Genomic DNA, 13424 nt, shown 5'->3' with positions numbered 1-13424 from the left:
TTGGTCCAATAAAACTATGTCGGACCATGCCTTGAGTTAGTTGTCACATAATAAGAAGAAAATTAAATTGGAACAAAACAAAAATTTTGGCGAAGAATAATAGAACCTAAATCAAGATACGTACATAAACTTTTATTATACTGACTTGGTATTCAACGCAAAGGCGGTGAGTTAAACATCGGAAATACACACATACGTAACACAATTGGGGAATTACCGAAGAATTAAATTTAAAATGCTTACTTGCATTGTTTTTGCCTTGCCATTTATATTGATAATGCTAGTTTGTCTCACTTTTTTGATCCTGGTCAGTTTAAGTGCGCTAAAAAATTGAAGAGTTCTTGGCGTCTAAATTATTCATGAACAAGAAGTAAAACGTGGTACGAATTAAATATCTTATATACGTTTATTTTTAAGTTTCAGATTTAATTTTCGCGGGCTTTTTTCGCTTATATAGTATTTTTACTGTAGCTGTCGTATAGAACGGTAAACGGAGTCACATACACGGTTTGAGTCATCGCTAATGTTACTTACGTTTACAGCGGCGCCCAACAATTGACAGAACCAATGTTAAATTAACCAAAGAACTTAATGTTTCTGATAACTCAAATACGGCTCTATCTCGTTATATCATTATCTCATTATCATTATCTCTTTATCTCATTTTGCCTCCTTCTTACACTTACGTTTGCACTTCGTAAACTTAATTTTACAGTGCGCCAAAAAAATTGAGCATACGCCGGGGCTCCTCTGTTAGTTGACAGAATTAATGTTACCATCAACGGCCGGGGAAAACTCCCCCGCTGTTACCTCCTAGACGTGTCGTTTTCGCTGCGCCGAAAAAAGGCCCGCGAAAACGGCACCCCCACCGCCCCCGAATTTCCAACAATCATTCGAACAACAAAAACCCCTTTAATTACAATTGAATTGTGAATTTCGATAATTAATAGTTTATCTGCAGTCTATTTACATTTGCAAAATTATTTAAATTACTTGTTTTATCTAAGCCTAGCTCCGGTGTTTTTCAGTCACAAAATTATTTTCACCGAGTTTCTCGTTTTATTTGTAGATTCGACTGTTTTATTTATAGTTTTTTTTTTCCGAGCAAATTGTAAATTAGATGTGTGTGTGTCGGCGGATATAGAATAGATATATAGTGAACTATTAGTGACCAAATAACCGAGAGTTCGCCTCGCAAAAATCCGGGACACACATTTTCGGCCTTCCATGTTCCCAGCTCACGATTGGTAACATGTTGAGCGATGTGGCGGGTGCTGCCGCCCCAGATCAGGAGCACCAGCAGCAGCAGCAGCAGCAGGATCCGGAGAAGCGAGCTCCGCGTACACCGCCTCAGCCGAGACGTCCCTCATCTTCACATGACCGGGCGAGGACCCCGCCCCAGGAGTCCCGGCATCCCACAAATTCCCACTCCCATTCCCGGCGAACTGGTGGTGGCCAGGTGCCGTCCAGGAACCAGGTGGGCAACAACGAGTGCCAGTTCTTCTTCGAGGACGAGGTATTCCGCATCGATCGGCGGGGTCGCGTCCATTTTGGAGTTGTAACCGAGACGTCCGAGTCCTACTCCTCCGACGAGGATGAGGAGATCGATGAGGTGCTGTCCAAGGGCGAGGTGCGCGTGGCCTTCTATCCGGATGGCAAGGAGATGGTGCATACGGAACGGTCGGTAAGTAAACTCCATTGAGGTTATGTAACCCCCGCCAAGGTCCCCCCAAAAAGAAATAACTGTTTTCACAACTGTTTTGCGTTTGCTCTTCACGTTCTTTCGACACGTGTTTGTTTGCCTCTCTTTGCCTTGATTCTTATTCTGTGATATAATAATAACCATGTGGCATATGCACAGATTGGTCTGGCAGATCGAACCCTGATGCCAGGCGATGTGGTGAGGAGACGTCTGCCGGGACAGAAGGATCTGGTTGGCCAGGCGGGCTACGTGCGGGATGTCAATGTGCGCGCCGATGTCACTGTGCTGGGCTCCAAGATGGTCATCAAGAATGTGCCCGCCGAGCGACTGCGTCCGATTTCCGAGTGGAACCGGGATGTGCCCGTCTGCCTGGGCACCTGGATAGGCACCACCCTCACAGTGGACGAGTGTGCCGTGCTCAAGTATGTTGGATACTCTCTCATCCCCTTTGGTAAACCCCCTATTTAATGGCCTTATCCATACAGATCTTGCAATGGAGCCCGTTTGGAAATCACCTCCGACGACTTCCACAAATTCAAGGATGCCGTGGCCCAGTGCGCCCGCGAGGTCTTCAATCCCAATGTATATTTTCCGGGCAACGTTGTCGTGGGTCGCTTGCCGCCTCCAGATCGCGTCAAGAATCTAACACCGGATATAACCCCGATCGTCAACCGCAAGGGTCGTGCTGTGGTAAGATGATATACATCGATTTTCAGGGAATTAAGAATTTTGATATATTAGAATGCTCCCTTTGTTTCGTAGCCTCTTAAGGACAGTTCTTTACATAAGATCTTCATAATAACTCTATATTTCCAGTACACCGTCGAATCCATTCGCACCACAGCCGTTAATGTGGCCTGGACTTGCCGGGCCATCTCGCAATTCGACAATGCCAACGACCTCGATCCCCTCAAGCATCCAAAGTCCGCCATCAAGGGCGAAGATCTGAACAACGTTAAGCGCCTTAACATCTATGAATCCTACGTGCTGCAGATACACGATCGATTCTACCTCAAATATTCAAAATGTGATCTATTAATTAAATACGCAGACTGGGAAGAGGAGCAAGGTAGCGTATTTCTTATAAATGGGACTTTTGAATACCAGTCAATTTATATTTAATCTTTTGCAGCGGTGAAATACGTCCCCATTTTCCAAACCCAGAAGAAGATGGAGAGCCAGGCTAGCAAATTAAACTCATCTGCCTCCAGTAGTGGAAATTCACGCACTGTGCCCAAGCTCCGGCGCTTAGCCGGAAAGTTTATCGGGATGCGGCTACCTCGTCCGGTGATAGACCATTCTCACAATGCCTGTAAGTCGTGTAAGCGCAGCAAAGAGGATGTGTTCTCATCGGGGACTGAGGAGGAGGACGACGAAGAGCCTATCCAGCCACCTGAACCCTTGGCGGCTGTCGAAAAGGAGGCTATGGTCGCCGAGGACACAGAGTCTCCGCCAGCTGCATCCACAGCAGCTGCGGAGGCCGGCGCCCAGGCCCCCAGGACAACCATGCGATCTGGCAAGCGGCGACATGTTAAAAAGAAAATGCGCTCTATGAAGAAAATGATTACGTTGCCCTTTACCAAGAAGGAGGTGACGCCCAAGGACGGTGACGAAATCGTGGTGGAGACGCTGGTCGTGTACAGTTCGGTGACGGTTGTCTGGCAGGATGGATCCGTTGAGACTGGCATTCCCTCCACGCAGCTCTATCCTATTCATCATTTGGACAACCATGAATTCTTTCCCGGCGACTTTGTAAGCAAGGCCAACGAGAACAGTACCGGAGCAACAGACTACGGGGTCATCCAGTGCGTGGACCACGACGAACGCATTGCCAAGGTCATGTGGTTCAATATCTACTCCCTTGTAGAGAATCCAATGTGAGTAATTTGTACTCGATTTTGGTAATTCGAATCGTAATGTTTTCTTTCATGGCAGTCCTTTGTGCAAAGATATAGAGGAGCTGAGCGTTTACGACCTGAAGGATCACTCCGACTACCAGTACCGACCGGGCACAATGGTCATCCGAGTGTCAAACTTTACGGGTGAGGATGTCGACTCAACTGCTGGCCAGGTGATCGACAACTACCCCGACGGACGGGTGCGTGTTTGGTGGGCCAAGGGTCACATCACCATGTGCTACCCACAGGATCTGTTCGAGATCAACCACAATGATCAGGAGCATGATGCTTACGAATCGGATGGCTCGGATGGTGACTCGTGGGAGACGCAGTCTGAGAACAATCTCAGCGCTCTGGAGAAGGAAGACCAGATTGTAATTGGAATGGATCAGGCCGAGGAAGCAATGATTCGGCTAGATAAACTCTTCCGTATCCTGACTCCCAAGCACAAACCTGATCTCATCACCGACCTCATGGAAGTGTTTAAAAACGGCCGCGGTCTGGACCGCAAGCTTTGCACGAACTTTTTCCACGTAGACCACTTCCAGGACATCGTGGGTATCAAGCCTTCAACCTGTGAAGTTTGTCCCGACTGCAATGCCCACGGCCTTGTGGAGCCGAGTCCAGAGACGTTGACTGTCATGACCAAGGTTTCATCAGCGCTCCAGATCGAACTGGACACTTTTTCACTGGTTCCGTCTGGCCAGTCTACATCGACACCTACCAAGCGAAAGTCCTCTACGGAAGTTGATGAAGTTCAGTGCAAAAAGAGCACTGATGAGATCGCTGAGGAAGATGAGGGTCAGGAGGGGCAGGAGGAGGAGGTGGAGGAAGAGTATTCAGAACCATCAGAGGAGTTCCTTAATACACATCTTACTGAGAGTGAAAGACAAATCCCCTACAATCAGTTAACTAAGAAGTATCGTAGCGAATTCAAGGAACTACTAGCCTCCGCGCGGGAAAACATAGCCAAAGGGTTCGAGAGTCCCTTCAAAGTAAGTAATACCACCGGAATATGAGACAATCGTCTAGTAATTTATTAAAGATAATGAGAAAAAGCAGTAACCTTAACTTGCATTGCATTACAGAATGATTCTGGCGTCCACTCGCGCGGTGAAAACACTTCGGACGAGTCCAATAATCCAGACAGCGAAAACAAATTGGCTGAGGATTCAGATACGAAGCAGACCAATATAAGATCCACGGAGGACAAAATTGAGTTCATCGGTAAACGCACTGTTGACGTCTGCGAGGTCTTCTCTTTTTTGCTCAGTGACCAAATGTACAAGTGCCGCAAAACGCTAGAGAGGAAGGGGTTCATTGGAATAAGGGAGGACAAGAAGGAGGAGGTGAGCGATGCCGAGGAAGTCATCGAGGTAGCCGATGATGATGCGGAACAAGCGGAAAAAGGAACTACAGCGGGTGACGAGGCCATGGAGCAGCCGTTGAATCTAAATGCCCTGTCCGAGTCACTGCCGCCCATTGACGGTCCCATGGCCTGCTCCTCGCCCTCTGCAATACCGGACACCCCTCCCGTCTGCGAAAATTGCTTCCAAGTGCTGCCCAATGCACCAGCTGCCCACTTCTTCATCAGCAATAAGGTGACCCCGGCCAACAAAGCGCAATATCAGCGGGCTGTGCAGCGGGAATACCGCTTGCTGAAGGCATCTCTGCCCCCCGGAGTTGTGGTCCGTGCCTACGAGGATCGCATGGACCTGATATCCGTGATGATGGTGGGTCCGCAGCGTACGCCCTACCAAAATGCTCTATTCTTCTTCGACTTTCAAATGGGGCGCGACTATCCGAAGAGCCCGCCAGTATGCCACTACATCAGCTACTGCACCGAGCGCCTCAATCCGAATTTGTACGAGGAGGGCAAGGTGTGTGTATCGCTACTGGGCACCTGGACAGGACGCGACAACGAGGTGTGGCTGCCCGGTAGCACCATGCTGCAAGTGCTCGTTTCCATACAGGGACTCATACTGGTCGATGAGCCCTACTATAACGAGGCGGGCTACGAGAAACAACGAGGTAGATCACTATTCAGGCTTAATGCAAAAAAACAGCAATAAACAGTATTGGTGTTATTTTCAGGCACCCAACTGGGCAATGAGAACTCTCGTGTCTACAACGAGATGGCCATCATAAAAATAGCCCACTCCACGGTGAAGCAGCTGAAGAATCCGCCGCTCGTTTTCCGCAATGAACTGATTGAGCACTTTAAGGAGTTTGGCAGCGAGCTGCACGGCCGCATGCTGGCCTGGTCGGAATACTCCCTTGAGGCGCAGCGCCAGCGAATAACCAGCATTAAGGGTGAGTCGCAGTGAAGAACATTATTTTGTCGGATGACTCATAATCCCATTCCATAGATATGCCCGTGGATTACAAGGCGCCGTGCGAGCTGCCCGAATTTCCGCTGCTGCCTTGCAGTCGTGGCTTTTGCATAGCGGTCAAGGGCGTTTTGGGCCAACTGGAGAGCGAGCTAACTGCCTTGGGAGCCACTCTGGCAACAGATGAACGAAATGGCACCGCGGCGGGAATGGGAACTGCGCCGCGTGCTGCTCCCGAGGAGATCTGAGCGCCCAGCTCGTGCCTGTGAAAAATTGGTGCCTATCAGAAGAACCACAAGACTTTCGCCGCCTGCGCTTGGGAGTCTAACCTGGCGTTTTGTAGCCACTATCTCGAATCTCGAATTTGTTCTTAACTCGTATTGCTGGCAATCAGCCTTTTAGTTAAACGAAATTTCCTAAAGTTATTGGTTGTTAGTTTTCCACATAAAAAATAATAATGTCATAAGCTGAATTATATATATATATAGCGCGCAACTAAGCAAAATGGTAAATGGATCCGCCTCATGTAATTTCAGTTAGTCAAGTTTTATTTGTATATTTTTTTTTTGTCAGGCCAGCAGCAAACAAGTTGTATTTAATGTGTTGTTCCGATAAATGTGGATGCTGGCCTACACGAATCTTTGTAGGCATTCCACTAGAGCTTAGAGCTTAGCTTAGTTAGTCTAACCCCGTCCCATGATCAGCACCATGTACGTAATATTGTAAGCTAGCCCAATGCGAGAAATGTGAATAAATTAGCAATTTTATTTATTATGCCTCTAATTTCTGCTTTATCCAATTGATGAAAGCCCCCGTGCGGGTATATACGCCGGGCCAGCCCTTGAGGCCGCAGGGCTTTGTTCCGTAGGAAGTAACGCCAGCGATGTAGAAGACATCCCGTCCGCCGGAGCTGATGGGCACCATCAGGGGACCGCCGGAATCGCCGCCACAGGTATCCTTGCCCGCCTGGCCACCGGCACACAGCTGGGTGTCGTCCATTTTCACCTTGAAGAAGGTGTTGTACTGCTCCTGGCAGCGTGTCAGGTTCCACACGTTGACGGAGATCTTCAGCTTGATCGTGCTGGGCTGCATGTTCTCCGTGAGTCCCCAGCCGGCCACATCCATGCCGTAATCGACGAAGTTGTTCCGAATCATGTCGTCGGTGGGCATGCAAATGGGTCGCACATAGTTCGTGTAGCTGTTGGAGAACGTGATAATGTAAATGGAATCACAGGATAACCTCAATTATAAGGATCCACACACCTGACGCTCCGCTTGAGGCGCACCAGCGCTATATCATTCTTTTGGTCCACCGAGGCCGGGGCAAACTGCTCATGGATGATGCCCTTCTCCACCTCGATGTCGATGTGGTTGGGCGCGCAAATGCGCTGTCCGTTCTTCTGGGTGGTGCAGTCAGGATCGGTCTTGGTGTCCCACTCTCCCAGGCGAACGCTGTGCAGGACGACGCCGGCCTGGTCCAGGTCACGGCTGGCCAGGCAGTGTCCAGCGGTCAAGACGTAGCGGGAGTTGATCAGAGCGCCGCCGCAGTTAAAAGAATAGGTTTCGGAAAAAACTGGAAAAATTCAAATACTTGGTAAATATTTCTAGGGAACTTGATGACGATCATTATAATATATACATATATTTTTATTGCCTTTAAATAAACGCTCGTTATCAAGTCGCATATTAATCTTGACGCATTTCCTTGGGAAAATCCATGAATATTCTTTGAATTGCTTTCAATATATTTAAAATGTTTTTAAAGTAATGTTAACGAATTAAATTATTTATTAAAGCAAAGTTCAATAAATTGTTTATTACTTTCATCAGTAATAAAAATAGAATAGTGAGTTGTTTACTCCTGCGCATGTACATTAAGGCGATCCATACGTGTATAGAAATTTAATAAGGTCAGCGCATTTGCTTCAAAGTTTATCACTCATACGTACTGTTGCCTTTGAAATGAAATTATTTTAATTTAGGTATGGTATATATTAACCAAACATTGCCTTTTTTGCTCTCTATTTTTTTATAAACGGGTTTTTCAACAAAACTAATATGTTGTTAAGGTTAGAAATGGGTCTAAGTTCTCACTGGCTTTCGTGTGTACTTTTAACTTAATACAATTTTTAAGGGTACAAATTATACTTCATTTTGGCACCACCCTAATGCACATCTCTGTATTTCAATGATAAGAATTGACCCCGGTAAGTAATCTGCTCAATATATGCTGATAACGTACCCCTGTAGATTAAGTACTCACGTTTTTTGTACTGCAGCAACACCATCCACGGGAATTCCGAGAGGCCCGTGGCAGTTCCACCAAAAATGCGATCTTCGAACAGGAATCCGCAGTCATCGCTCCCGGGTAGCACATTGCCCGGCTGCTGTTCATCCCCCTTGGGAGCCGTGGGCAGTGGGTCCTCGATGTCGCCCCTCTTGCTCTGTGGGCAGCAGACCAGGATGCGGTTCACCAGGCCCTCGACTCGGTTGTCCAAGCCGCATTGGCTCTTGGTGAGCAGGACGCGCTGTTCAGGAGTCTTTGGCTCCACCTTCAGCAGGTCGGCCAGGAAGGGGCAACTGGTGATGTGGACGCACTGGCCGCGCTCCTCGCTCTGCTGTGGAGTACATGCGCCGAAGCTGATCTGGGCCGCCGAGTCTGGAGGAGAAGAGCGCGGTTTACGATGCAGTCTAACCGGTTCTCGGGCAGTGCAAAAATGTTAGATATTCCCATTGATATCTAACACGCATAAATTCATCATAACAAACAACTTGATTTTAGTTGGAAAAAACACTTGCCCTTGCAGAGAATATAAGAGAGAATTTTTTAAGATCGATTGCACATTTTTAGCTTTAAACAACAACCGATGTTGATATGATATAAAAGTTAGGTACAATGTTCAAACTTATGGGCCAAAAGGTCCAGGTCAATAAAATTATTCTATAAAACAATAAACTCATTAAACAAAGTGTATAGAATTTTGAAAAAAGCAAGATAGAATTCAAAAGTATGCTTCTGTGTGTGCCTCCCAAGGACAGCTCACCCACCTGCTCGTAGGACCAATCCGGATAATGCGCTGACCACCAGTGACAGCAGCAGAAAATTGCATTCCGTAGTTGCCATCTCGTCGCTACGGGTTCCAATCTGATACTAATCAAGCTGTCCGGCTGTTGGGCAGCTCAAACCCAATGCGCTCCCACTGCATTGCTTGAGAAAAGCAGGGGTTATCTCCCGATTTTAATGGCAACGGGTTAAGTACGCTCTAGATTGCAACAACGATCATTGAACGGGGTGGACTTTCCCAGATGTTTGCATTAGCATAGTGGGGATTATATGGGCAGCCCCACCATTTGAAGTCTTCCGTCTCTGATCAATCTTCTCTCAACCGGTTATTCTCCCAAGACTTGATAATGATGTATCCCCATCATGGAGCAGTTGGTATATTCAGATCTGCTCTGTTCTGCTGGCGATTTCATTGACGAAAGTGTCAAAAATTAAATATAACCATGGCTAAGTAACAACAATAAATTACATGGCTGTACTGATATAGCAGGATGTTTACAAAAATCTGAAGAATACATTTTTGAAACGGATATGAGTGTGTCTTGATTCTTTCGTTACAGAAGCAATGATAGATTAAATGTTTGAAATGCATAAGCAAGTAAAACACAAAAAAAAAAAAAAATTTAAAATGGTTATCAGTGCTTTTTTTAAAATGTTTTATGTCTTTTTTGTTTATGTCTACAATTTGGGAGATTAAAATGGTATAATGGTATAATGGTACAAACTTACCAGGGGAATGAAATCTAATTCATTTAAATTTTAATCCCCAACGGCTTAACATGTTATTTGAATTAAGAGTTTATATTTCGTTTCTGCTTCAGGCTTTTCTCTCGGCTTTGGTATTTGGTAATTACACATTACAAGAAACATTCAAAAATGGCGAATTTATTACATTTAACTACTGTTTGTGAAGAAATATAAAAAACCTTATAAGTCCAGAAATCATTTGACAGTGCGGCTTTTATCCTAGGCGAGATCTGTAGTTCAAAACTTTGTAGTTAAAAAAATATAATTTATTATTAAATCCTCTAGCCTGTCAACCGGATGAGCAATGCGTCAGATTGGACACTTGTTACCCACTTATGAAGATTCTAAGGCCCTGGGGAATGACGACTGCTGAGAGAGAAATATTTCATAACCGACAGTGCGCCATAGACAATAGAAGCAGCGTATTATTGCACAAAGTTCGGATCTGCTGCCCGAAGAGCGGTGATGTCCTGCCAAATAATCAGATCTGTGGCCAAACCCCGCCCGCTTCTCATGTTATAGCTGGAGAAGAGGCGCCTCTGAACGGTTTTCCCTGGATAGCCATGCTATTATACGCGAATCTTCACAGTTCCACGCGGGATACTGTACAAAGGTGCGCGGGATCACTGATCACCAATCGCTACGTTCTCACCGCAGCCCACTGTGTGAACATAAATGGCTTGCAGCTCCGAAGTGTGCGCCTCGGAGAGCATGACACCTCCTCAAATCCAGACTGCGTCACTTCAATGAGTGAAAAGAAGATGTGCGCTCCCCCGCATCTGGAGATCAACGTGGAGCTGGCCATCAAGCATAGGCACTACGTGGCCATTGCAGGGAAGCAATACAACGACATTGCCCTGCTGCGACTCCAATTTCCGGTTCGGTGAGTAATGATTAACTGTTTTTAAGTTTTTATTTGACTTACTTCACCAAGCCATGTTTTCATTTCTCCAGGTATACGAGTAACATCCGACCCATTTGTATTATTCCTAGCGATGATTTCTCGAATCCTTCCTTTGACAACTTCAATTTCCAAATTGCTGGCTGGGGCTCTTCGGATACGCAGAATTCCAGCAATACATTATTGTATGCCAACATCCAGGGCATGAACCCGGATGAGTGCTCCAGAAGCTATTCTTCCTTATGGATAACCAAGGAGACCCAAATATGCGCAGGTGGCCAGAACGGAAAGGACACCTGTAAAGGAGACTCTGGCAGTCCGCTGATGGCCACAATGGGATGGGGCGTAGACGAATTCGTTTATTTAGCCGGCATCACTTCCTACGGTTTTAACCCGTGCGGAGATTTTCCAGCAGCTTACACAAAAACTTCATATTATGTCAATTGGATACAGAGGAGTATGTCAAGATATGAACACTATTAGTTAAGTATAAACAAAACCATTTATGTTAATTGGAAGGCATTAAAATGTAACCCGCATGAAGCAATTGACTTTTCTTTTGGAATGGGATTGTATGTTTTAGGCATCAGCAATATTTTATAGAAAGAATATGGCTTCCGGTACACACGTTTTATAAAAGTGTAAATTGCATTTGGTTTTGATTATCAAAATCCATCTACATTTAAAAAGCTCAATATAAAGTTATAAGCACATAAAGGAATCGACGCTAGGTGGCGCAGTGGTGCTGTGTGCAATCTAGGGAACAATTACTTTGCTGCTTGCCTATCTCCATCTCCTTTGCTCCCCTTAGCTGAGTAATGGGTATTCGATAGTAGAGGCCAACGACTTAGAGTGTTTTTTTTGTTCCCCACCAAGTTTCAGCTTTTTCATTTGTTGTTACATATAAGCCAATCATTTTTAAGAAGAGGCACAATAGCAAATAAAAATAATCCGAAGGACTTGTTTTTGAGTGGAATTTTTCTTCCTCCCTTTATAAATGTTTATATAATTAAATTTATTTTCCTTTTAATTTACAAAAATTGTTTTTTTTTAAAGATATTGCTTATTTGACATGTCCTAGCTTTCCTCATATCTCGACATACTCCTCTGTATCCAATTGACATAATATGAAGTTTTTGTGTAAGCTGCTGGCCAATATCCGCACTGGTCGAAACCATAGGAGGTAATCCCGGCTAAATAAACGAGTTCGTCTGCCCATCCCATTTTGGCCATCAGCGGACTGCCAGAGTCTCCTTTACAGGTGTCCTTTTCGTTCTGACCCCCTGCGCATATTTGGGTCTCCTTGATTATCCCTAAGGAAGAATAGCTTCTGGAGCACTCATCCGGGTTCCTGCCCTGGATGTTGGCATACAATAATGTATTGCTGGAACTCTGCGTATCCGAAGAGCCCCAGCCAGCAATTTGCAAATTGAAGTTGTCAAAGGAAGGATTCGAGAAATCATCGCTAGGAATAATACAAATGGGTCGGATGTTACTCGTATACCTGGAGAAATGAAAACATGGCTTGGTGAAGTAAGTCAAATAAAAACTTAAAGACAGTTAATCATTACTCACCGAACCGGAAATTGGAGTCGCAGCAGGGCAATGTCGTTGTAGTGCTTCCCTTCAATGGCCACGTAGTGCTCATGCTTGATGGCCAGCTCCACGTTGATTTCCAGATGCGGGGGAGCGCATATCTTCTTTCCACTAATTAAAGTGACGCAGTCTGGATTTGAGGAGGTGTCATGCTCTCCGAGGCGCACACTTCGGAGCTGCAAGCCATTTATGTTCACACAGTGGGCTGCGGTGAGAACGTAGCGATTGGTGATCAGTGATCCCGCACACCTGTGTACAGTATCCTGCGTAGAACTATGAGTTTTCGCGTATAATAGCATGGCCATCCAGGGAAACCCGTTCAGAGGCGCCTCTTCTCCAGCTATAACATGAAAAGCGGGCGGGGTTTGGTGACAGATCTGATTATTTGGCAGGACATCACCGCTCTTCGGGCAGCAGATCAAAACTTGGTGCAATAATACGCTGCTTCTATTGTCTATGCCGCACTGTCGGTTTTGAAATATTTCTCTCTCAGCAGTCGTCATTCCCCGGGGCCTTAGAAACTTCATAAGTGGGGAACAAGTGTCCAATCTGACGCATTGCTCATCCGGTTGACATTGCGCGAACGCTGCTGATCCTTACATAAATTATTAAGTTTATTTAAAATTTTCTGAATTTTAAAATACTAATGTTTTTAAACTGCACAAAAATGTCAGGAAACACTCAATTAACTTTTAACAAATCCTTATTATAGTTACCAGATTTAGCAAAATGAGCCAAGAGAAAAGGCTGGACGAGGAGCCAAATATAAATTTTCGGTCCGAGAAACATGTTGTTCATTCTTTGAAGTTTGATAAATGTATGAAATTCCGTTCTTCTGCCGGAATTTATAAGTTTCTTGGATAGGAGGTTTTCGGGGCGATGATGGCGATGTCATAGTTTTTATAACGATGTTTTTTTTCATGTTCTTGTTCCCTTTTTATCTCTTTTTCTTTGGAAATTTCCAATGTATTGCTTAACACGATGACGAATAATTTAAGCGGAACCGGTCTTAAACATTTTTTATAATACCTATTTTGCTTCGATTTTTAAAGTTATATTTTGCTAAAAAAATATTTGATTTTTTATAGAAATTTAAATTGTGGTTGCTTAAAAATTCCAGTAACAGGGTGTCATTTAAATTTGTCGCCTATTAGCAGATTCATCCAAGTGCGTCCTGAAACAGCAG

The 13424-nt window shown here is 45.2% G+C and overlaps 4 protein-coding genes across 5 annotated transcripts; 2 read left to right on the top strand and 2 right to left on the bottom strand.

Annotated features, from left to right (window-relative positions):
• The first annotated feature begins 28 nt into the window (after positions 1-28).
• On the top strand, positions 29-6413 carry LOC119545809 ((E3-independent) E2 ubiquitin-conjugating enzyme). Its single transcript, XM_037851692.1, has 10 exons — positions 29-166; positions 1070-1684; positions 1862-2124; positions 2188-2392; positions 2519-2771; positions 2835-3579; positions 3638-4595; positions 4689-5631; positions 5695-5913; positions 5970-6413. Exons 2-10 carry the CDS (start codon positions 1253-1255, stop codon positions 6176-6178), a joined length of 4227 nt encoding a protein of 1408 aa, XP_037707620.1. The 5' UTR covers positions 29-166; positions 1070-1252; the 3' UTR covers positions 6179-6413.
• A 262-nt stretch (positions 6414-6675) lies between these two features.
• LOC119545810 (spaetzle-processing enzyme) lies at positions 6676-9134 on the bottom strand. The gene is made up of 4 exons (XM_037851694.1): positions 8979-9134; positions 8194-8589; positions 7194-7503; positions 6676-7128 (listed from the first exon to the last, which is right to left on the bottom strand). The coding sequence occupies exons 1-4, from the start codon at positions 9052-9054 to the stop codon at positions 6702-6704; spliced, it is 1209 nt and encodes a 402-aa protein (XP_037707622.1). The 5' UTR covers positions 9055-9134; the 3' UTR covers positions 6676-6701.
• Positions 8587-11185, top strand: LOC119545811 (spaetzle-processing enzyme-like). 2 transcript variants are annotated; one of them, XM_037851696.1, is made up of 3 exons: positions 8587-8821; positions 10027-10624; positions 10696-11185. In XM_037851696.1, exons 2-3 carry the CDS (start codon positions 10077-10079, stop codon positions 11123-11125), a joined length of 978 nt encoding a protein of 325 aa, XP_037707624.1. In that variant the 5' UTR covers positions 8587-8821; positions 10027-10076; the 3' UTR covers positions 11126-11185. The 2 variants fall into 2 exon arrangements, with proteins under 2 accessions (XP_037707624.1, XP_037707623.1); XM_037851695.1 differs by lacking the exon at positions 8587-8821 and adding an exon at positions 9274-9840.
• Positions 11186-11719: 534 nt separating this feature from the next.
• Positions 11720-13036, bottom strand: LOC119553627 (spaetzle-processing enzyme-like). Its single transcript, XM_037864101.1, has 3 exons — positions 12955-13036; positions 12218-12833; positions 11720-12146 (listed from the first exon to the last, which is right to left on the bottom strand). Exons 1-3 carry the CDS (start codon positions 13034-13036, stop codon positions 11720-11722), a joined length of 1125 nt encoding a protein of 374 aa, XP_037720029.1.
• Positions 13037-13424: the final 388 nt, after the last annotated feature.

This window comes from Drosophila subpulchrella, chromosome 3R (genome assembly GCF_014743375.2).
Source record: "Drosophila subpulchrella strain 33 F10 #4 breed RU33 chromosome 3R, RU_Dsub_v1.1 Primary Assembly, whole genome shotgun sequence".
NCBI lineage: Eukaryota > Metazoa > Arthropoda > Insecta > Diptera > Drosophilidae > Drosophila > Drosophila subpulchrella.
The sequence above is the reverse complement of the archived record's forward strand: the minus strand, read 5'-3'. Positions and strand labels throughout refer to the sequence as shown.

Excerpts from the sequence above, each read along its gene's own strand:
- LOC119545809 (XM_037851692.1), top strand. The coding sequence starts at position 1,253 with ATGTTGAGCGATGTGGCGGGTGCTGCCGCCCCAGATCAGGAGCACCAG. Across the intron at positions 3,580-3,637 it reads TCCCTTGTAGAGAATCCAAT|TCCTTTGTGCAAAGATATAG; the intron begins GTGAGTAATTTG and ends CTTTCATGGCAG. Across the intron at positions 4,596-4,688 it reads GGTTCGAGAGTCCCTTCAAA|AATGATTCTGGCGTCCACTC; the intron begins GTAAGTAATACC and ends ATTGCATTACAG.
- LOC119545810 (XM_037851694.1), bottom strand. The coding sequence starts at position 9,054 with ATGGCAACTACGGAATGCAATTTTCTGCTGCTGTCACTGGTGGTCAGC. Across the intron at positions 8,590-8,978 it reads CGGATTGGTCCTACGAGCAG|ACTCGGCGGCCCAGATCAGC; the intron begins GTGGGTGAGCTG and ends CTTCTCCTCCAG. Across the intron at positions 7,504-8,193 it reads GTTGCTGCAGTACAAAAAAC|TTTTTTCCGAAACCTATTCT; the intron begins GTGAGTACTTAA and ends GAATTTTTCCAG.
- LOC119545811 (XM_037851695.1), top strand. The coding sequence starts at position 9,774 with ATGTTATTTGAATTAAGAGTTTATATTTCGTTTCTGCTTCAGGCTTTT. Across the intron at positions 9,841-10,026 it reads TCTCTCGGCTTTGGTATTTG|CCTGTCAACCGGATGAGCAA; the intron begins GTAATTACACAT and ends TAAATCCTCTAG. Across the intron at positions 10,625-10,695 it reads CGACTCCAATTTCCGGTTCG|GTATACGAGTAACATCCGAC; the intron begins GTGAGTAATGAT and ends TCATTTCTCCAG.
- LOC119553627 (XM_037864101.1), bottom strand. The coding sequence starts at position 13,036 with ATGAACAACATGTTTCTCGGACCGAAAATTTATATTTGGCTCCTCGTC. Across the intron at positions 12,834-12,954 it reads GGCTCATTTTGCTAAATCTG|GATCAGCAGCGTTCGCGCAA; the intron begins GTAACTATAATA and ends AATTTATGTAAG. Across the intron at positions 12,147-12,217 it reads CGACTCCAATTTCCGGTTCG|GTATACGAGTAACATCCGAC; the intron begins GTGAGTAATGAT and ends TCATTTCTCCAG.